We start from the raw sequence: 18,780 nt of genomic DNA, 5'->3' as shown, positions 1-18,780 counted from the left end.
AAAATAAAACTCTAAATTTTGATCCAAACTTAAGTGTATTTTTTGTAATATTTTTAGAAGACTTTAAACATATAGAAATTGATTATAACCTATTTAATTTATAATAAGTTATTATTTTATAAATAAACATTTTTTTCCTAACAAAATCTTAGAAAAAACTACCGCTAATCCAATCAACACACAAGTTATCATCCTTTACTTCCTGCTCACCCGTAATTTTTAATTTCACCCCCTATCATTTCTAAAATAATGTTTTATCTTTTATGAAAGTGACTTTTTGATTACCTCTTCTACGATAGAAGAAGCTTTTCAGAAAATTTGAAACATGGTTTTCGGAAAATCTAAAATACATCATAGAAAGATTAAGTTTTTTTTAAACATATGAGATGTTTTTCAAAATGAACTTTCAGAATCTAAAATACGCTTTATAAAACATATGAAGTTTAATAAAATAAATTTGAATTGAATTAAATATTTAATGAAATAGATTGAATTAGAATAAAAGTAGATCAGATCCACATAAATGAATTTTTTATCCAGCATAATTAAAAGTAATCTTATTAAAATATAAAATTGAGTGACCTGTCTTGATATTAGATCTAAATTGGTAGTTTTGTCTCATCTTTAGTTTTGGTTTCAACTTTTGACTTAGACCAATTAAAAAATTATATTGAAAGTTTAAATTTTTCATATTTAAAAATTAATATTAAAAGAATGAATATCCGATAAAAAATTATAAAAATTGATCACATTAAAATTGAGATTTAATAAAATAAAATAAAATAAATTAAATATTTAATAAAATAGATTGGATTAGAACAAAACTAGACCCGTAATAAATGAATTTTTTATCCATTCTAATTAAAATTAATCTTATAACAGTATAAATGGTAATACAATCTATATCTTTAAAACATTTATTTTTATACTTTTGGTTACAACAATTTATATATTTAAATAAATTTATTTATTATAAATATATGCGTAAACATTTTACCATGGACATTGCACGTGATAAAATACGGATACGATTATACATAATTTTGATAAAATGGGAGCGTTTTATTTTTCTCTTTGTAAAAGAAAAAATACTTATTTTTGGTCATTTTAAAATTAAAAATATTATTTTCTATTCTAATTATTATGGTGTGATGTTTGTTAGCAACAGTGAGCAAGGATCAATTGACTAATGCTTTTAATGTTACCAATCTCTCTTAAAGATTGTGTTAATGGTTCTGTGAATGATATACGAGAATCCTTATTTTTGGACGTAGATCGTATAATTTGTGAGGCTATACAATTATTTTATGAATTGATGGTATTTTCTCTTTTACTTGAAACAAATATTTTTTAAATTATTTTTAGTTTACCCTATATTTTTTAGCCGTAATGTTGTTATTAGAAAATTACCACTAGAAAAGGGATTTACTCCACAAATTAAAATTTTAATCAATCATATCTTTAGTTATATTTCCTAACTTACCTATAAATTAATTCCTACTTTTTTTAGTTGATGAAATATTACATTCGTTTCTATCTTTTAAGAACATAACATATTTCATGTGATTAAAATTTTCGCACCTCTACACAATAAATAATACTCCAAGAAACAGCCAACTGAAAAAAAGTTTAATTAATTATTGAAAACCGTGATTTTTTTGTAATTGAATTTTTTATTAAATTGTTTTAGTACATTGAGTCCTCGATCTTTACATTTTTCAATTAAATATTTATTGTTTTATTTTTCCATTATTTATTTGTTTATAAATATGAATAATTGACGAAAAAATTGCACTAAAAAACTTACGTACAAATCTGTTTCAAATGCATTATCTTTCAAAGGCCAATAACAAAACAACATAGACACAATCATTACAATGTAAAACTACAAAGAGATTATGAGGAGGACATAAACATAACTTTCAACATTCTATCACATTAACATTTTTTGTTCGACAATTCTGTACTAAGTAATCTACTACAGTGTTTAATTCATCTTTAGACATCTTAATTTTAGAATCCATTTTTATTTTGAATGATTCCAATCTAGCAAAGTGAGGAGGTTGAATTTCCAATGTATCCAGATATAAATCCTGTATGATTAGAGAAAAAATTGAAATTATTAGCAAAAATATTTTGAAATGTAAGATTCAACATTGATAAAGATAATAATGAAAGCAAAAAAAGCAAAAAAAGCATCTTACCTTTAAGAGTGTATCTAGGGTACGAGAAGAGATTGTCAAAGTTCTTACGTTAGAGAACATTTGTAACCAATGTATGATGATGGAAGAATCTACATGAACATGGTTGTTGATTTTCACTTCGGTTAAGAGAGGGAGATCGCAAGTGCATGAGAGTTTATAGCACATGGAAAAGTGACTATTATGGAGTGTGATCGAGGTGAGTTTAGGAACAGAAAGCACAATTTGAGGTTCAAAAGTGTGCCAGTAGAGTATGTTCTCCATGTTCAAAACAGAAATGGTAGGGTTTGATATAAGAAGAGTTTGCGTTGAAGGGCTATGCATGGAACGTCCAAGGACCAGAGTGGTCAACGAAGTGCACCTTGAGAATGGTTCAGCGTAATTATCACCGTCTTTTGGTGTGAAACTGACATTGGAGAGAAGTAGGGTTTTCAAAGATGGTAGCGAAAGAGATGCTGGAAGTGTCAGAGAGACCGAAGAGGAATCGACATAAATGTCAAGAAAGGTTAAAGATTTGCAGTTGATAACGAGGGGAATGAAAGAATTGCGTGTTTGCTTAAACTTCATGTCCATGATAAGTGTCAACGCTTGAAGATGGTGTTGTGAAGCGTATTTGATGGCGTTGTTGAGGACTTTCGGTGCAGTGGAATTGAACACTGTCATGGACATGTGGTGAAGGGAAGTGGAATCATCTCGATTAGAGAGAACATGAGAGACATATTTGTTGTATTTGCGAATTCCATTGAAGAAGCTGAAAGTTAAAGTGGTGAGGCCTTTCCAGAGATTCTTCCATCGTTTAGATAGCACACAGGTTTGAATAGCTTCTCTTGTGGGCAAAAACTCCATTATGTGTTTCAGAACTTCATCTGGTAAATCACTGAGTCTGTCTTCTTTCTTTCTTTCACTAGGTAAATCAACTAGTTTCTCTTTTTTCTTTCTTTCATCACTTTCACAACGTTCACTAGTTCTCTTCCTTTTCATTCTCAACTTTTTATGCCTATTGTTCTTCTCCCAATGAAATGCATAAAACTTTGAATCGTGGACTGTGATGAAGCCTTTTTTCTCTATATGATAACACCTTCGTTCAAGGAACTGCAGAGAAAAATCAATGTTTGCATATTATGTATTCTGGTATTCAATGTATTATGCATACAAATATGTCTACATATATATATATATATATATATATATATATATATATATGTTTAAAGCTTTTTTTTAGGGTAGAATAAGTGAAATATAAAATGCGAAGAATATGATATGAAAATAAAATAAAATAAAATAATATATATTTCATTAGAAAATTTAGATAATTGAAAACAATCTACTAATAATTTTTAAAACACATTTCATCTTTTTCAGAAAGACCCTTTGAAACCCTATACCCAAATCAATTATCAAATTCTCCAGGTCTCAACACATTTTAGATAAAAACTCTTTCAAACCTCAAAAGATAATAATAAAACAAAAAATAACCACATTTCAACCCAACTCATCATAAGACGTACAAGAAAGAAAAAAAAAAATGTTTGTTTCTCCCCACTACCACCGTTTAGCAAGAAAAATTTAAACTTTAGATTAAAATTATGTAAAAATAAAATCTTTCAACACCTTTACCACCAAAACACACATTTTAATCATCAAATAACAACCTACACAAAAGTCAAAAGAAATCATGATCTAACTTCATTTATAATCACAACTTAATACAATACATATACACGCAAGAAAGTCTGTTTCCCTCACATATAACAATGAACACACTTTGTGTCTTATTAGAAAAAATTAACGTTTAGCATAACAAACCCCACACAATAATAATAATAATAATAATAATAATAATAATAATAATAATAATAATAATAATAATACAAACTCAATTTACACTCAAAAGAAATACTAATATTAGTTAGTTTTCTTACCTCGATATTCAAATATTTAGATCGATCCTTTAACTTTCACTTTAAACTTGATGGCTTTGCATCTTCCTCCATGTTGCTATTAAAAAAAGTTCTTCAAAAATACATCCAAATCTCCTAAAGAAAACTCTTTCAAGTCTCACTTTTTAAATCATTGAAAAACTAGAAATTTGAGAGTCTTACCACTATCCCAACTTACTTATTTATAATAAAACGTTTAGCCCAAAAATCCAAGTACCTTCTAAAAGAATATTATCTAAAATAACATTTTAGATATATTATTATATTCATGAAATCTATTTCGATTCTTTTACATCCCCTTATAACTAATTTATCTCTTAAATATTCTGTTTAATATATTTTCAATAATTAATTATTATCATTTAACAAGATCTGATAATTACGAGACTCCATTATTTTTTACTTAAAATATTTATTTATTTTCTTAATTATTATAATATTTTAGATCTTATATTTCGTCAACGAAGTAAAATATATGTTATCTTAAATTGTTTTTTTTAAATATGTATTTATTATTTTGTTTTCAAAATTTAAATATACTTGACACTCGTTTGATATATATATATATATATATATATATATATATATATATATATATATATATATTATGTCTTTTGGTTGATAAAATATGCATTCAAAACTGAAGAAATGGTTTGTTAACTTATTATATTTTTTAAGAGCTTTTAAAAAACTAATATTTTAAAAATTATTATCAATAATTAAAAATAAAGTGTTTCAACTTTTTTAATAAACTTAGTAGATAATTTATTCATTAACAAATATTAACAAATATATATTCATTACAGATTTTAATTATAATATGATCTTTATATTAAAATTTTATAGATTTTAATACATTTATTCCATGTAATTACTGTAAAACTATACTGATAGTATATATCGAAATTATATGAGATTTTTTAATCATATGTTTATTATTTATTTATTTATTTTGTATTTAATTAATATGATAAGTAGTTATATTTGTAAGAATTATGACTTTATCGTTTTACTTGTGACAATTTCATATAAACGTTGTAAAAAATAATTATAACTAATAAAGTAGATTTTACTAATTTTTAAGAATCATAATATTTATGATTCACTCTTGAGAAATGTACTGATGTTGCTTGAGAAAAAAATAACACAAAAAGACAAAATAAATGCGGAAATAAAAAATTTTCTTTGCTTTAAGTTTCTCTTCTTTCTCTTCGATATTAAGAGATTTGCACATAATAATTTTATTTTTAAAATAAATTGTAATAATAATAAAACAATAATAAAAGCAATAAAAATAAAATAAACAATAATAATAATTTTATATTTTATCAATTAAAATATTTTTTTAGTTTATTAAATCAATTACTATTTCTCGTTAATTTTGTAAATTGTCGTCCCAAATCTTTTCAACTTTTATTATATTTTTTTTTTCTAAACCATCACAACCTCTTTTTACATTTAAATCTATTGTCCCAAATCCATCCTCAAATCCAAATAAATCATAAGAGAATAAATTTATACACCACTACAAACTCATAGATATTTTACATCAATTAAAAATAATATTATATATATATATATATAATGAAGTAGATTTTAATAATTTTCAAGATTCATAATCTTATGATTCATTCTTGAAAATCACAAGAATCATGATGATAATGTATTGCTCTTTTCTAATAAAAGATACTCTATATTTATAAATAAAGATAAAATGACTCAATATTTTCAATCTAAATTCATAAACTTAAAAATACCGAAACCAAAATTAGTTTCACGAAAAAAAGAAGGAGAAGAATATTTAAATATGTTTTTTACTTCAATTTAATATATTTAAGGATATAAAACAGTTACCAGTGACAACGTGGTGCAACGAGGCATGATGCTTTAGTCTTTTTCTTGCAATACAAGGATATTGATTTTACCGTAATTCAGGAGAGTCTAAGTAAATCCATTATCTTAAAAATTGTATATAATGATTTCTTAAATCATTAGTAAATCGTTATATTAAATAGATTACTTACAGATAATTAAAATATTATATCTTTAAAATATTAAAAAAATAAATTATTACATAATAAAATATTATATTATCATATTACGGTAAATATCATATTTCATAGAAGAAAAACAACATAAATATTTACCTAACAGCACTTTCGGCCCAGCTCGAAATATAAATTAAATAAATACTAGCTGGCCAAGAATTGGGCCAAAAATTAGGCCAAGAATTGGGCCAAAAATTGGTGCCGGGAGATATCGCATTAAATCTCAGCCCAATATTGAAAAACAAAGGCTACTCGGTCGGACATAACGGTTAATACATTGGAAGAGTGTTTGTTCTTCCACTGAGTGTGTTCCAAAAACCCTAACAAAAACCCGTAGTTACAGTGCGGTGCATCAATGGGGAAAGCGAAGGGGAAGCACCGTTTGGATAAGTACTATCACTTGGCAAAAGAGCATGGTTACAGGTCTCGAGCTTCATGGAAGCTGGTTCAGCTCAATTCCAAATACCAATTCCTCGAGTCCGCACGCGCCGTCCTCGACCTCTGCGCCGCCCCCGGAGGATGGATGCAGGTGGCGGTGCAGCGCGTCCCCGTGGACCACCTCGTCATCGGCGTGGACCTGGCGCCCATCGCCCCCATCCGCGGTGCTATCGCCATCCAAGAAGACATCACGAAAACAGAATGCAAGTCCCGCATCAAGAAGCTCATGAACCAGCACGGATGCCGCGCTTTTGACGTCATTCTGCACGACGGCTCTCCTAATGTCGGCGGAGCCTGGGCTCAGGAAGCCATGAGCCAGAACGCTCTCGTCATTGATGCCGTCAGATTAGCCACTCAGTTCTTAGCGCCCAAGGGTATCTTTGTCACCAAAGTAATCTTTCATCTGTTTCTTATTCTTTTCTTATTCCGATGATTGTAATTATTATTGTTGTTGTAATTATTATTTATTGCTGCTTTGTTGCGTGATAGATTTTCAGGTCGCAAGATTATAGCTCTGTGGTGTATTGCTTGAAGCAGGTGATGTGATGGTTTTTATAATTGAAGAACAATTTTGTTTATGATTTTGGCGGTTTGGTGGAGTTGTTGAGATTTGCTTGTGGATTTTTGTGTCTCAGTTGTTTGAGAAGGTTGAGGTGGATAAACCTGCGGCTAGTCGATCTGAATCTGCTGAGATATATGTTTTGGGGCTTAGGTACAAGGCTCCTGCCAAGATTGATCCTCGACTTCTTGATGTGAAGCATCTCTTTCAGGGGTCTGTGGAACCGCAGCCTAAGGTAATTATTCTTTTTGTTTTTGTGCATACTGGATTGGCAATTTTTGTTTTGTTCCTCTTTGGTTAGGTTGGTTTTCTCTGTTGGTGATTGATGAATCATTTGTGCAGGTGGTGGATGTACTTAGAGATACTAAGCAGAAAAGGCATCGTGACGGGTAACTACTGCTTCATTGCAAGGCTTGCTTTGACTTTTAATATGTTTGCTTTTGTGTGAGTTGCATTTTTAAATTAATTGCAAGGCTTGGTCTTGAAGGATTGTTTAGCCATCCTGATAAACAAAGAACACTAGGAATGTGAAATACTTGGCAGTTTATTAGCTACACCATTTCAAGGCTTGGTTTAACTTTTAATATGTTTGCTTTTTTGTGAGTTACCTTTTTAAATTCATTTCCAGGCTTGGTCTTGCATAACAAATTAATTTCGAAGCATTGTTACGGCATCCTGATAAACAGAGAACACTAGGAATGTGATAAACTTTGCAGTTTATTAGCTACTTGAACTGATTTTCTATACAAATAGCACATTTATTGTTCCCCATCCATCTTAATTTCACGCTTTTTAATTTCACGCTTGTTTGCTAACTTCTTCACGACTGCAGCTATGAAGATGGAAACACAACTTTAAGGAAGATATCTTCAGCTTCAAATTTCATTTGGTCAGATTCTCCTCTGGAGATCCTTGGTTCAGTCACTTCTATATCCTTTACTGATGCAGATGATTTACCAATCAAGGACCATGATCTAACCACTGAGGAGGTATTTTGTTTAAATTATCTGAGATGAGATCATGCATTTTTTGTAATCAGTGGAGAATTAGACGAAACTAGTATTGTTAATTTTAATGCTTTTAATGTGGTTGTTTTGCAGGTCAAATCTCTATGCGATGATTTAAGGGTTTTGGGGAAGCAAGATTTCAAGCATCTTCTAAAGTAACTACATCATTTGAATATCACTCTGATATTTGGTTGATTTTATAAAAAAGGTTCAATACTATTTTTTCCTGTTATGTGTGGTGGTTTGATGCGGTTATTTGTCACATGTAGGTGGAGGATTAACATTAGAAAAGCTCTTTCACCAACTCAGAAGCATGATCCTCCTACCACTAAAGAGCAGGCGGAAAATGAGCCGAAGGTGGATGAAGAAGATAGATTACTCAATGAAATGGAGGAACTGACTAATGTGATGGACCGCAAGAAGAAACGTGCAAAGAAGCTTCTTGCTAAAAGAAGAGCCAAGGTATTTAGTTCTTAACCTCCACTGATTTTTGTTGTGATTGGATATGCATATAAATGACTTTTGGAAATCTATGTCAGTATCAATGTTGTTAAATAGCCATTATTGCACCACCATAATGCTACAGTGGTGTTTTTTTAACCTTTATCGGCAATTTGTGAAGGGAGTCCTGCCTTTGGTCGCAATGGAGTGTTTTTATGGTTGAATTTTTGTCTTCTTCTATTCATCACCTTGGTTAATGTTTATTTGCAGAATAATAGGGGTTTTACAAAATAATAGATGATGTTTAGTCTATTTTTCTTTTCATTTCTTTTTCAAGTGAATTAGAATAAGTTGATTCATTGCTTTAATGATTTGAATCTTACAGGACAAGTCACGGAAAGCAACAGGGATGCAAATGGATGCTGTAGAGGATGGTTATGTAGATCAGGAGTTGTTTTCCCTTTCCTCTATAAAGGTTTGTTCTATTCTTTTTCACTTCTCCTGGTTTGAAAAATGATATAACCTGTTGAAGTGCATCAACTGTTTTTTCACCTTAGACTCTTTCTCTCTTCTTTAAAACTCCCTGTAAAGTACAAGATATACCTTTCATTTGCAACTGGGAGGTCTAGTATAGTGTCAGATTACACACTTCTTGGACATCATTTAAGGAGTACTTTTCCAATCCCTCAACTCTATATGGGCACATGCACAGAAAAATAGACTTTTAGAGTTACATATTTATTTTTGTCTGCAAATGTAATCTGTATCACTTCCTTCGAAGTGAAAAATCAGACTGAGGACACCTCTTTCATTTTGTGATGGATTTATTCCTTATTGGGGTTTTAGGGTAAGAAAGATCTGGTAGCTGTTGACAACACTGAGTATGAAGGTGATGAGGGTGAAGTAGAAGATAGTGAGAATGAAGAAATGCATGAAGGCCCAGAGCGTTCATCCAGTGACTTGGAAGATTCTGATGAGGAACGTAAAAGGTGAACGACAGCTTCTTTTGATTATTGCTCATACTCTATTATGTTAGCATTTACACTCCAAATCTTCCTTAATATCGGTGATGATTTTTAATAAATATTACACTAATATCAGATACAATGAACAAATGGAAGATTTGATGGATAAAGCTTATGAGAAGTTTGTCATCAGAAAGGAAGGAAGTACAAAGCAGCGTAAGCGAATTAAAAAATCCTATGATGCAGAGGCCCAACTTTTGGAGGTAGACATTACTTCTTTTCATGGTTTTTGTGTTTTTAAACGTTCACTCTGCTAGAGGTTTATATACTCTGAGGTTGAGAACTTCAACTATAATGCGATTCTTGAAAATGCTGCCATGTTTACTTTTCTGAACCTTTTTGGATCTCTCCAAAACATTTGGGATTGTAATATTTAAATACCAGGAGCTAAGGAACACCACTATATAATCCACACTCTTTTGTTTCATGTATTCATGAATTTATTCGTGTACCTTTCTTACATCCATACAAACCTTCAGGGTCCACTATCAAGATTGCTCCTAATATAAACATATGTTTTTTTGTTTCTTCCCTCTAGTTTCTAGTTGAATCTCTTTAGGAATGTATTTTTGTGATGTCAAATATATTTGTTTATTGTCTAGAAACATTGAACAATGCTTCTCTATGTTTAGAACCATTGAATTATTTAACGTGTAGATCATGACTTTTTGGCTGTTTAGGGCGGTGAGGATGATGATATTGTTGAAGCCAAGTATGATTCGGATGAAGAGCAGGGTGATCAAGAAGCAAATCCATTGATGGTGCCACTTAATGACGGGGCAGAACCGACCCAAGAGGAGATCATGAAAAAGTGGTTTAGTCAGGATATATTTGCCGAAGCTGCAGAGGAAGGTGACTTTGAGAAGGATGAGAGTAAAGATGAAATGGATATAGATGATGAGCCTAAGGAGAAGACATCCGTTGCCAAAAAGGTCAAAGAAAATAAAACAGCAGCTCCAGCAGTGGTAGATCACCCTCAACCTCAAGCATCCAAGACAGCAGATGATTTCGAAATAGTTCCTGCGCCCGGCTCTGATTCAAGTGATGATTCATCCTCAGATGAATCGGAGGAAGACGTTGAAACCAAAGCTGAGATACTGGCTTATGCAAAGAAGATGATGAGGAAAAAGCAACGGGAGCAGATATTGGATGATGCATATAACAAGTACATGTTTGATGACGAGGGGTTGCCCAAGTGGTTTCTAGATGAAGAGAAGAAACACCGGCAACCAATAAAGCCTATTTCGAAAGAGGAAGTTGCTGCAATGAAAGCGCAATTTAAAGAAATTGATGCCCGGCCTGCAAAGAAGGTGGCGGAGGCCAAAGCACGGAAGAAGCGTGTTGCAATGAAGAAGCTTGAGAAGGTGCGGAAGAAGGCTAATGCCATATCGGATCAGACAGAGATATCTGATCGTTCCAAGAGGAAGCAAATTGAGCAACTCTATAAAAAGGCTGTTCCGAAGAGGCCTAAAAAGGAATATGTAGTTGCAAAGAAAGGTGTACAAGTGAAAACTGGTAAAGGAAAGGTACTTGTTGATCGAAGAATGAAGAAGGATGCTAGGAAACGTGGAATGGGTAAGGGAGGAAAAGGAGGTTCCAAGGGGAAGGGCAAGGCTTCAAAGGGCAAAGGAGCTTCGAAGGCCTCCTCTGCCAAAAAGGGTAAACAGAGGACTAATTGAAAATAGATTGATACATGACGATCTTCAGAGAGTTCAAATTAATAGCTTTGCCTTATTTTCTAGGCCCAAATTTTGTTTTTCATTTGCTTCCTGCTTGTTATTGTGTATTTGATATTATAAATTAAAGAATGGATGTTTTTGTCCTTCATAAAGGAAAACGATAATGTATTGAAAACTTGTCTTAATTCGCAATGGCTTCAAAATAATTATCATTCTCATTGGTGTGTTGAGTGAAACATGACAAATGCTTTGATCATTCATTGGTGTCTCGAGAATTCAGTCCATGTCTTGATCAATAACTTTCTGAAAACTATAAACAATACTCTTCGGCGCATTCTTTTCATACATTACATATTATGGAACATACACATACTTAAGAAAAAAATTGTATAGGTTTTAATAAGATTAATCATGAGGGGTTGTTTTTCTTTCTCATTCTTATTCTTTTAATCTAGTCATTTGTTTCTTTAATTAACTTGACCTATTTTCCTTTCTATATATAATATAGAGATAAAAGTAATCGGTCAGTGTCAAATATTAATAAAAGTTAAAAACAATTATTTTAATTTTTTGAAGTATTAATCCAAAAATTTATAAGGAATGATTCCAAAAGTAAATTTAACGCATTCACAATTATAATATAAATATAATTCCGATGCTTATTAATCAAAGTTGTAGAAAAACAATTTTTTTTTATTTATACCTCAAGATTTTCTTTTTCTGTCCACATCTATTTTCCAATTTTACTTTTTAAATAATTATTTTATCAATTATATCATTTAAGTAGTTATTTATTTAAATTTAATTATTTTTTAATTAAAAATTACCTACAAAATAAATAAAATCTATTTACACTAAAATTATAAAAAAATATTTATATTTAATTTTATAATTATAATTATCATGCTAATATTATTATTATTTTTATAAAAAAAAATGGACACATAACATAACATGTGTTTCCATTCATGTTTTCGGGATTACTTTAATTAATTAAAGTCAACACATGTTTTCGGTAGTACTTTAATTAATTAATTAATACGAAGAGAAATGAGAATCGAGTAAACCCTAAAAACCTGAATTGAGAGATATAGATAGAAAATGTGAGTTCTAATTGAGATTGTTAAAAGAAGCAAAGGAAGAAGTTAGCATGGAAAAGAGCAAAATATTGATAATTGGGGTAACAGGAAATTTAGGATACCATTTAGCAGAAGCAAGTCTGAAGTTTCGTCATCCAACGTTTGCTCTCGTTAGACACTCTGCATTCTCTAACCCTATCAAAGCCCAAAAACTTCACTCCCTCTCTCAAGGCGGAGCCACCATTCTCACAGTCTCTCTCATCTTCTTTCTTTCATTTTTTCTCTTTCAATTTCTCATTCTTGTGATTGAAACCGGAGATTTTTATGGGCAGGGTTCGCTGGAAGATGAAACCGCCATTGCGGAGGCTGTGAGGCTTGTAGATGTGGTCATTTGCGCCGTTTCAGCGCAACAATGTCTGCATCAAAAGCTCCTTATCCGAGTTATCAAACAACTTGGCTCTGTTAAGGTTATACTTAATAATAATATAAGCTGAATTTTGTTTTCTATTCCTTTTTCTTCTTTTGTTTTAAATTTGCTATTATCAAGGAAGTGCTTGAAACATAAACATCAAATCGGAACGAGTTCCTTCCATGCTATTTTTTTTTTAACATTTAGAACCTCAAATTTATGATAAATTAAATTGTTATCAGTTTATACTGTCAATAGGATAGTTTCTTTAGTATATGCTTTTAATTGGTTATGGTTGAATGATTTAATAATTACGACTAATTTGAATCATTGTTAAATTTATCGTAATAAAATAATAATCATAATAATATCGTAACTTTATAATAGGAATTAAAAAGTAAAACAGAGCTTTGTAGTGTATTAGGATTTAAATTATGTACAAAACATCATTATAAATAGCAGTCCAATGAAACTTTCAATAATATTTTATCTACATTATTAATAATAACATATTTATATTTAAAATTTTAAAAATAATGAATGTTTTAAGTTTTTTATTTTAAAGAATGGAACAGTGTTGTATTAAGTATATTTGTTGATTTGCTATGAACTGCTTTTTTAGATTTTTTAATTCACTGACCAATTTTTATTGATTGTGGTTTAATTGTAACTATTTATTCAACAGATTTTGGGTCTTACCGGTTTAATCAAAATTTCATAATAGTTTTTTTAAGTGTAGAGTTAGGGGAATGGTTTTCAGTGATGTATTTTATAATAAATGTGTTATTTATTTGATACAATAACTCACGAATTTGCATAGACATTATGTTGTGGGTCAATCTCTACTTTACATCATTTTTAACATTTCATCTCTCTAAATAGTCAAATTATTGTAGGAAAAACATTTATCTTTGTAATATAAGCTGGTGGGTATAATACAAAATTTGAAGAAACCTTAAAAACTATGGGGCAAGTTATATTAATCCTTCATGTTAACGTTTTCCATTTTAGTTTTTATTAGATTTTTATTTTATTATTTTGTTATTATTTAAAAATATTTTATTTAAATTTATGAATTCTAGCTTCAATATCTGGTGTAGTTTAAATAATAATATCTGAAAAGATCAAAGACTACATAATTTTTTTTTTTATAAAATGTGAGTTTCTTGAAGCAGATAAAATTATGCATTTATTTGACAATATAAAACTGGAATATTCTGATTGGATAACAAGACAGACAGAACATATAAAGCTGATAGGTTCTGCAGGTTTTAAAGCTGTTAAAAGTCTACCTTTTTTCTTTTTTCTTTTCTGGAGAAAGTGTATTTTTAATCTTTCTACCTTCAATCCAACTCATCAAAGTTCTTTCTTGTACTTATACATATTTGTTCTTTTAACTCTAAAAAAACATGCAGTCTTACTCACTCTTATTGGTGAAGCATAGTTTCTTACGTTATTTGAGTTGTTAAATGTGTTGAATAATCTGTTCTTAATTGATTCTGGGTCTCAGAGATTCATTCCATCTGAATTTGGATCAGATCCTACCAAGGCTCAAGTGTCAGAGCTTGATGATCTGTATAATTTCTATGCACCCAAAGTTGAAATCCGTCGACTAGTGGAGGCTGAAGGCATTCCGTACACTGTCATCTCATGCAATTTCTTCATGAAGATTTTGCTTCCTTCTCTTGCTCAGCCAGGTTTAGATGCTCCTCCAAGGGACAAGGTCACAGTATATGGTGATGGGAATACAAAAGGTATATATATGCTCCATAAATCAAAACCATTGTTACTCTTTTACTTGCTACTCGAGTGTTCATTGAGTAACCATCTTTTTCAATCACTGGAAATGTGTAGTGTTGTAATACTTTTTAAAACTAAAGAAATTTTACAAACTAGAAAATTTAGAGATTTATTTGAAATCCTAATAGTTGCAGGGAGTAATGTGATACTGACATACACTTAGATACAAAATCATAATTTACTGAGGTTTCTTTGCAGGTGTGTTCATGAAGGAAAGTGATGTTGCTGCCTTCACTATCAGTACAGTTGACGATCCTCGTACCTTAAACAAAGTGTTGTATTTGAGACCCCCAGGAAACGTTTGTTCCTTGAATGAGCTGGTTGAAATGTGGGAGATTAAGATTGGCAAGAAGCTTCAGAGATTGCATGTCTCTGAAGAAGAGTTGCTCCAGAAAATAAAAGGTTTTACAGTAGACCTAATTCTGGAATATATTAATTTCTTTGGATATATGGATACAAAATCTTGTTCTAAGATGAAAAGTGAGAGGAAAATTCTAACAAACGCCTTTATTTCCTTTTTGGCATTGCAGGAAGTTCTTACCCTGCCAACTTTGAATCGCTCTTCATATATTCTGTTTTCATAAATGGAGATCACACATACTTTGATATTGAGCCACCCTCTGGTGTGAATGGTACACAACTATATCCACATCTGAAATATAGCACAATCAGTGAATTCTTAGACACACTGGTTTAGGCTTTATCTGAGAATGCTGGGAAATGTGCAGTGGACATGTTTTTACTTAGAAAGTTTTCATTTTTTCGATATGTTATGTTTATTTATTTGACTTCTTTCTAAGGATAAGTTGAAAATGTATATAACTGTGTTGAACCAACTAAAAGGGCAATGCCTTGCCCTGTTTCTTGCCTGCTCTCAATTTCGTTAATACTCCGAAATTGGTTAGAATTTTCTAAATGGTTGACATAAAATTAGATAAAAAGTTACATTGCACAAGATGAATTATTTATAGAGCAAAAGAAGTAATCCCTTGCCTCCAAAAAAAGGCAATAATAAACAATTACAGACATGTGACATGTGACAGAACTAGAATATCTGTAGCATCTCCACACGCTAACTCTATGTTTCTTTATTTGGAAGAATAAGTTTTTGACAATGAGAAAAAGATATCCTAACTCTGTTTTATGCATCTTTAAGCAAAATCAACACTTCCAGATAAGTGTACTAGAAGTAAAATTCTATACATCATTAACGGTTATAAGTTGGTTCAAGTAAAATGGCGTGCAAGCATCATTTTTCCGGAAGAACTCGTCTAAAGTTGTGTATTTAACGTCAGGATACAGCTTTGAAGCTTCAACTCCAAACGAAGGCTTTATTTCATAGTTAGTGTGATCTCCCTCCACATATGCAGAGTGGCAAATTGACAGACCCATGTTGATGGGGTATGAAGATTCTACAACAACAACAACAAATTGCAATTATCAGCACAGACTCATATTCAGAGACCCTTTGCTCAAAAGTTAACACAAAAACTTGAACATGCACAATAATTAATGATAATTATCAATTAGTTAATTACGATTCACAAACCTTCAATATGCTTCAAAACTTTCTCTTCCGAGACATAGACTCTTTTAAGAGTCTCACTGTGATGCTTCTCCCAGAGAGATACCAGATCATTGTACGACAAGGTGTTACCCGGTGGTCGGACATAGAGAATTTTGTTCAAGGTTCTTGGATCATCAACACTTCTAATGGTGTAAGTAGCAACATCTTCTTCCGTATTAAGAACAGCTGTAAATCAAGCAAGAGTTAATAGGAAGATTAGTCATACATAAACTTTAGGGTTTATCCAATGAAGTTTGCATCCAAAAACATAGACTGCTACATCCATGGAACAACTGTGTTTACGTACCTTTGGTTTTTCCATCCCCAAGTATAACAACCTTATCAAGTGGTGTTTTTATCCAATGAAGTTCCGACAAAGTGGGTAGAAAGTGTCCAGTGAAAAAGTTAGCCACAACAAAGGTATGAGGAATTCCTTCAGCCTCAATGGTTCGACGAAATTTAACTTTTCTGTCAAATAGCTCGTGCCCTTCGTTTACAGCATGAGCTCGATCCACATCGTTTCCAAACTCCGAAGGAAAGAACCTCTGCATATAAATAACTATGTCAGAACAACTCCACTACAACAATACTTTCTTTAATAGCACTCAAAAAGTTATATAAGCACGATCTTGGTTTGCATGAAAGTGCCTATTTTGGTGCAAACATGGAGAAGAAAAAAACAACAGTACCTTAATATTTCCGGCTTCCTTAATAGCAGAAATGATGTTATATTGATCTTGTAACTGCCTGTGACTCACAATAGATATTACCACATCCACCTTCTTCATCGCCTCGACCAAACTCTGATGGTCATGAATATCTCCCTGTGTATAGAAAGAACACGTTAAACAACTAATGTGAGTACTTTGTCAAAAAAGACAAAAACAAAACATGTAACATTTTCCTAGGAAATGTTGTAACGTACCAAAAGCAGGTTGACACCTAAGATTTTAAATGTTTGGATGATGGATGCTTTTGATGGATCAGAAAGAGTGGAGTCTCGAAAGAGGGCGAAGGTTGGGTGACCAGCCTTAGCACTTGCTTCCACCATGAACTTCCCCACAAACCCAGTTGCTCCAATTATCAGAATCTTACTATTATTAGTTTTTCCCATTGGAAATAAACAATGTTTGAGCAGAGAAAGATTATGAAAGAGTAGAAGATTAGAGAAGAAGGAATAGATATTTGCTATGAAAGAGTGGGCAAATGGAGTCCTTTATTTATATATACGCTGCCTTACCCTGTTTCTGCATTTAAATATTTCAACAATTTGATAACCACGTCTAAGACGAGATAATGGTTGGGCTTAAGTTGCAGATTATTTATTTTTAATGACAACAAATTGCATAGAATGATTAAAGAACACCACTTAAATGCATTTTTCCGAATCAACATTATTCATCTAGATATCAAGACTTTACTTGACTCCGTTTTCATTAGACGAGAAAAAGTTGAAAGTTTTCATTTGCTCACTGTTCAATTTGTTCAGTTCTGACTATTGGTGATGACGGCGGCCACAAGTAATGCATGTATCTAGAAACCAATTGAAGACGTCCACGTCATTAATAGAATTAATTTCATGATATACATTCAAAATATAAAAGTGTAATAAGAATTTTAAGCTTTAAAGCATAAAATATCCGGATGAAATAATAATGTTATCTCGAAAACGTAACAGTGATGACTTTTTTTTCATGGTTAGTGATGGAGAAATTATAATTTGATATATATAAAATATTAGTTTTATACGTATATAAGATATTTGAGACTATATTTAATTAAAAAAAAGTGTTATATATTTTTATTTTTATATAGTATTTAATTTTGTTTATTCTATCTCTGATATTTTTGATTCAGACCCATTATTCCCAACAATATCAATTATTTATGTATACTTTTTGTCATTTTTTCACTAGATTTTGAATAAAATTTGGAGTTCTAAAAAACACTTTGATGTTAAAAATCTTCTCATTTGAACGTAAGAAATACATGTCATTTAGGCTTGAATTAATTTTTCTGGTTCTAGAATCTGGAATGTTCCACGTCCTAGAAGAGTATTAATCTTAAACTTCGTTTCTGTAAACCAGGTTAAACATAAACACGTTGACTCAACTTTTTCAAATGCATGATGCATTCATTATGTCATAGTTGTGTGAAAGGATGAAAATAAACATTTTTTTACTTCATAGTTAAAATAAGTACTTGTATGATCATTTTGATGAAAATTTAAATTTTTTTAGTTTTTATATATAAGATAAATAATCGATTTAGTGAAATAGATACTGTCATATTTTATTTTTAGTATAATAAAAAAATTATAAGTTTAGATAAAAATTATGATAGATGTTATTAAAGGAAAAATGAATGATATGAAATTAAATTGAATACATTTTTTTTTCTTGTAAATTTTAATTTTTTTATGGTAAACTTTTGTTTTTTTCTTTATACATTTAATATCTTTATTGATTTAATTGCGTCGTCAAAAATAAACACTCGTATTAATAATTGAAAATCAATCAATCATGAAGTATTAGTAGAATTTAAACAAAAATAATAAAATTAAGGTATTTTTATTAAAATTGTAATA

The 18,780-nt window shown here is 30.7% G+C and overlaps 4 protein-coding genes across 5 annotated transcripts; 2 read left to right on the top strand and 2 right to left on the bottom strand.

The window, feature by feature from the left end:
- Positions 1–2,046: 2,046 nt before the first annotated feature.
- Positions 2,047–3,182, bottom strand: LOC114170416 (putative FBD-associated F-box protein At5g56700). The gene is made up of 2 exons (XM_028055892.1): positions 2,591–3,182; positions 2,047–2,093 (listed from the first exon to the last, which is right to left on the bottom strand). Exons 1-2 carry the CDS (start codon positions 3,180–3,182, stop codon positions 2,047–2,049), a joined length of 639 nt encoding a protein of 212 aa, XP_027911693.1.
- Positions 3,183–6,456: 3,274 nt separating this feature from the next.
- LOC114169565 (FtsJ-like methyltransferase family protein) lies at positions 6,457–11,554 on the top strand. The gene is made up of 11 exons (XM_028054786.2): positions 6,457–7,018; positions 7,117–7,164; positions 7,263–7,421; positions 7,529–7,575; positions 8,019–8,175; positions 8,287–8,348; positions 8,463–8,655; positions 9,020–9,109; positions 9,481–9,623; positions 9,736–9,862; positions 10,340–11,554. Exons 1-11 carry the CDS (start codon positions 6,545–6,547, stop codon positions 11,336–11,338), a joined length of 2,499 nt encoding a protein of 832 aa, XP_027910587.1. The 5' UTR covers positions 6,457–6,544; the 3' UTR covers positions 11,339–11,554.
- Positions 11,555–12,395: 841 nt separating this feature from the next.
- LOC114168307 (NmrA-like negative transcriptional regulator family protein) lies at positions 12,396–15,533 on the top strand. Of its 2 annotated transcripts, XM_028053069.2 has the most exons (5): positions 12,396–12,668; positions 12,750–12,884; positions 14,337–14,580; positions 14,825–15,028; positions 15,157–15,533. In XM_028053069.2, the coding sequence occupies exons 1-5, from the start codon at positions 12,489–12,491 to the stop codon at positions 15,321–15,323; spliced, it is 930 nt and encodes a 309-aa protein (XP_027908870.1). In that variant the 5' UTR covers positions 12,396–12,488; the 3' UTR covers positions 15,324–15,533. The 2 variants fall into 2 exon arrangements, with proteins under 2 accessions (XP_027908870.1, XP_085524531.1); XM_085668405.1 differs by having other exon boundaries at positions 12,409–12,884.
- Positions 15,534–15,568: 35 nt separating this feature from the next.
- Positions 15,569–17,394, bottom strand: LOC114168306 (phenylcoumaran benzylic ether reductase Pyrc5-like). The gene is made up of 5 exons (XM_028053068.2): positions 17,119–17,394; positions 16,883–17,017; positions 16,501–16,738; positions 16,176–16,379; positions 15,569–16,038 (listed from the first exon to the last, which is right to left on the bottom strand). The coding sequence occupies exons 1-5, from the start codon at positions 17,305–17,307 to the stop codon at positions 15,824–15,826; spliced, it is 981 nt and encodes a 326-aa protein (XP_027908869.1). The 5' UTR covers positions 17,308–17,394; the 3' UTR covers positions 15,569–15,823.
- Between the last annotated feature and the right edge of the window lie 1,386 nt (positions 17,395–18,780).

Source organism: Vigna unguiculata, chromosome 11 (genome assembly GCF_037176805.1).
Source record: "Vigna unguiculata cultivar grain cowpea cultivar isolate G323 ecotype 2 chromosome 11, ASM3717680v1, whole genome shotgun sequence".
NCBI classification, from domain to species: Eukaryota; Viridiplantae; Streptophyta; class Magnoliopsida; order Fabales; family Fabaceae; genus Vigna; species Vigna unguiculata.
Note: the sequence above shows the minus strand (reverse complement) of the source record. Positions and strands in the feature narration are given on the sequence as shown.